At 38.8% G+C, this 3,825-nt stretch overlaps 1 protein-coding gene across 1 annotated transcript in view; it reads left to right on the forward strand.

Moving 5' to 3' along the window:
* sae1 (SUMO1 activating enzyme subunit 1) overlaps positions 1–3,825 on the forward strand; it is a 13,687-nt gene that overhangs the window by 2,449 nt on the left and 7,413 nt on the right. The window contains 1 exon segment of the mRNA XM_035680611.1: positions 3,367–3,540. Coding sequence (XP_035536504.1) covers positions 3,367–3,540 — 174 coding nt within the window.

Below are 3,825 nucleotides of genomic sequence, written 5' to 3' on the forward strand. Positions count from 1 at the left end.
TGTTTGTTTTACATGTGTTGTTATGTTTATTTATTTGTTGTTTGGAACAACTCTGTGTCAAAAAGGTGCTATATAAATAAAGTTTTACTTACTTACTCTTACGGCACAGCTTGAGAACTGCACCAGCTTTGCTTTATGCTTTATGGTTTGATTCTCTTTCTTTCAACTGCTTTATGATATAATTATCCTGTTAATTATATAACGAGGACAAGGCCTGAGTTTGCCTTATATGGTCATGCAGGGTTTACAGCAGCGTTCAGTGGGCGGAGAACGGGACTAATTGTTCACTCGTCGGTTAGAAAGAAAGGTTTGGTTTGGTTGCAAAGCTTTGCATTCAGGTGATACTGTGTTTAAAAGTCAGACCTGGAAACAAATCATTAACAAATGTGGGCACGCTTACAGCAGCTTAATGGAAGTAATCTAACTAAATGTCACTTGTGACGGTTAATTTGAGTAAAGAGAATATATTGGGACACTGACACAGTTTGTGCTGCTCTGTATTTGAGGACATTAGATCACGTATAGAGTCAGAAGATAAAAGGATTTATTGCGTCATAACTCAAACTCAGGTTTGAAGACCTTCATGGACTTTCTGATTGCAGCAACTCCCACTGGGTGAACTCGTGGTACATGGTGACATAATTAATATAACATTACATATACAACATAAAACGTTATATTTTTGTCATTAAATCAGTTGGTTGGGTGAGATTGAGCAATAAATGAATGATTGTTTCGCTGTATTAGTAGAATTCGTCTCCACATCTCAGTTTTTTCTGTTATTTATTAAATAAATACATTTAATAAATAACAGAATGTGTTGCAAATCCTGATAAGAATTATTTTTGAAACTGTTATTTAAATTATTGCTTAAACACAAATATTACATTTAATGGAGGATTAAAAAAACAAGCTTTGAATGCGTAAAACATAAAGAAAATCGTGATTTATTTATGCAATTTCTGTTCCTTCTTGCGAGGTACTGAAATGAAACTGCAGTAAAATGAAAGAAATCGGATTGTAAGCACACAAAGAGAGTGACAAGAATGTATTTGAACACAAGAATGTATTTGAACACCATCAGAAGAATAACATATCCCCCCCTATTGTGTCTGAATCGTCAGCAGTCTTCCTCCCTCTGGGGGTGCTAAGTGAAGGTCAGGAGGAGGGAGAGTAGTATGGGAGGAAGATAGAAGTAGGACAGAGTGAAGTGAGGACGGGATTAGATGGATGTTAGTAGGACAGAGGGAGGGTGGATGAGAGGGTTGGAGAAGAGAAGGCGGGACAATTTAAAAAGCTTCAGATAAAATAAAAAATGGGGAAACAGAGGGGGGTCTCTCCCTCTCTCCGCTGTAGACCACTCGTCGCTTTCATCTGCTTCCACGGATGTATCTGCGCGTGGCTCAGCGGGAAGATGGAGGGTGATTAAAGTGGAGCTGTTGGAGTGTGGTCACAGTTTTCATGTGAAAGGCCTAATTACTGAGGGATGAGTACAATAGAAAAACACACACTGTCCATCTGGGTGCTTCCAGAGTACAGCGGACTCACTACTGATACTCAGTCACTCTTTGTGTGCTTACAATCCGATTTCTTTCATTTTACTGCAGTTTCATTTCAGTACCTCGCAAGAAGGAACTGAAATCACATAAATATCACGATTTTCTTTGTTTTACGCATTCAAAGCACCTGAAAGCTTGTTTTTTATCATCCATTAAATTTAATATTTATGTTTAAGCAATAATTTAAAAAACAGTTGCAAAAATAATTCTTATCAGGTTTTGCAACACACACACACACACACACACGTCATTAGATTCTGTTATTTATTACATTTATTTATTTGTGAAATTGTGGTTGGTGAGGTTTTTTGGGGGATTTCTTTTCCTACCCAAATCAAGGGTCTAAGGACGCACACTCTACAGACTGTAAAGCCCCCTGAGGTAAAGTCTGCTTTGTGATAAATACAATCTGACTTTGACGGGTGGCTGGAAATACCCGACATCACCTTCTTCCGCTGGTTAGTGAGAAAAACTCAAATACAAAGATGTCTCATGTGAAATTAGCAGTATTGTTCTAATTTGGCTAATATGAGATTGTTTGTGAATTCATATTAAGATTAAGAAAATTAAAAACATTATTTTTAAAAGGAGATTCCAGCTTTTTTCTTTTCTTTTCTTTTCTTTGTGTTTCTGACGCTCTAATCACATGCTTGCTCTGCGTCAAATAAGGCTCAGAAATAATGTTTAGGAAGGAAAAAGATTGAGGTTTATGGCTGAACCTTGTACGAGAGCTGAAATGAGGATGTTTTACTTGTCAGATAGAATTGGTTTCAGACTCTATATATGATCCAGATGTCGAGGTCCTACAGTATGTAAACAAATCCTGTTTGGGGTCTGCTTGCTGCTGTGTGGGAGTCAGCGATGCCAGAGATGCAGCATCAGTCTTATCAGCGAGCGGAGGGTGTTTTGGGTGTGCTGGACTGTGTCAGCAGGATAAGGTGGACCCAGCCCGCCGGTCAGTTGTTTACAGTAAGACATCAGCCCTCCCTCATGTTACCATGGTACATTGTGTCACTACAGTAGGTGTGCCTCGGTCAGTTTGGCAGCTGACCAGCCACAGTTGCTTTTTTTTTTTTTGTTTCCAAGAATTGAGAAGGCTGAAAGTTACTGATGTATTCGTTCTTTTTAAGGGAACGGCCGCCAGTTTAATACTGCGAGTAAAATATGTCTGTCTCTCCCTTGGGGATTTAATGCAAGACAACAATTTCATTTGATGTTTTCTGTTATTGGAAGCAGCTCGTGTTATATTAATGAAATGGAAATGAGCGAATAACAAAACAAAATGGCTCAGGTGGTTATAGGAGGAGAAGGTGTCTAACAGAGTTGCACAGTGGGGGTTTTAGACATTTACATTTTCACAGAGGAAATATTAATCTGACAGTAAACAGGAAGGGATTCATCTCTGCACATACTGTGTAGCTGAAAAATAACAATAAAAAAAGCAGATATGACTCGTTAAAGTGAAAGTTATTTTTCTCTGAGCCGGATACAGTGTTATAAAACTGCTCTGAACAACATGCTGAATAAGTGCTGAGGAAGAAGGTTGTTTTCTTTAACTTTTATCTCATAAACTCCAGGTTCAGATCCTTGAAGTAGCCGCTTATAAAGACTCTGTTCTAATTATCTACAATAAAAATTAGCCTGCAGTGCTGTTTTTTTATTTGTAAAATGATCAATTTATGTAGTAGGTCGGTGTATCTACAGTGTAAAGAGTCAGTTACTGTTTCTTATAAGTTCTTTGGCATTACAGGTAATATTGGAAATTACCTCTGACCAGCCTCCAATTGATTTGTTATTTTCCCCTCAGGTGTGTCTGACAGGCTGCTCCAGAGACCTGATGGTGCGGGTCGACCAGCTCTGCTCTCAGCGCAACATCAAGGTCTTCTGTGGGGATGTCTACGGTTACTACGGTTACATGTTCTGCAACCTCGGACAGGAGCACAACTACGTCGAGTAAGTGTGGGCTGCAACTCAAAAGTGTATTTTTAGCTTCAGTTTTCCTTTTCCACACTTACTTTCTTCACACGTGGGAGCTGCTGTGGGTTAAATGCCTTGCTCAACAGCAATGCGGAGTATGTTTGTCCCATTGGATATGATTAACGGTACAGGTGGAGGTGGAGAGTAAACTATTCACTGTGTTTGTTTCTCACTCACTGTTTTTTAACCACCAGTAAATTACAGGATGTTGACCTTAACATTAAACTACACGTTTGATTCATTTTCTTCTGTTGTCATGTTGGCTAGGATGGGATTTAAATTACAGGAG

Source organism: Morone saxatilis, unplaced genomic scaffold, assembly GCF_004916995.1.
Source record: "Morone saxatilis isolate NCDOM2014 unplaced genomic scaffold, NCSU_SB_2.0 Contig8, whole genome shotgun sequence".
In the NCBI taxonomy this organism is placed as follows: domain Eukaryota; kingdom Metazoa; phylum Chordata; class Actinopteri; family Moronidae; genus Morone; species Morone saxatilis.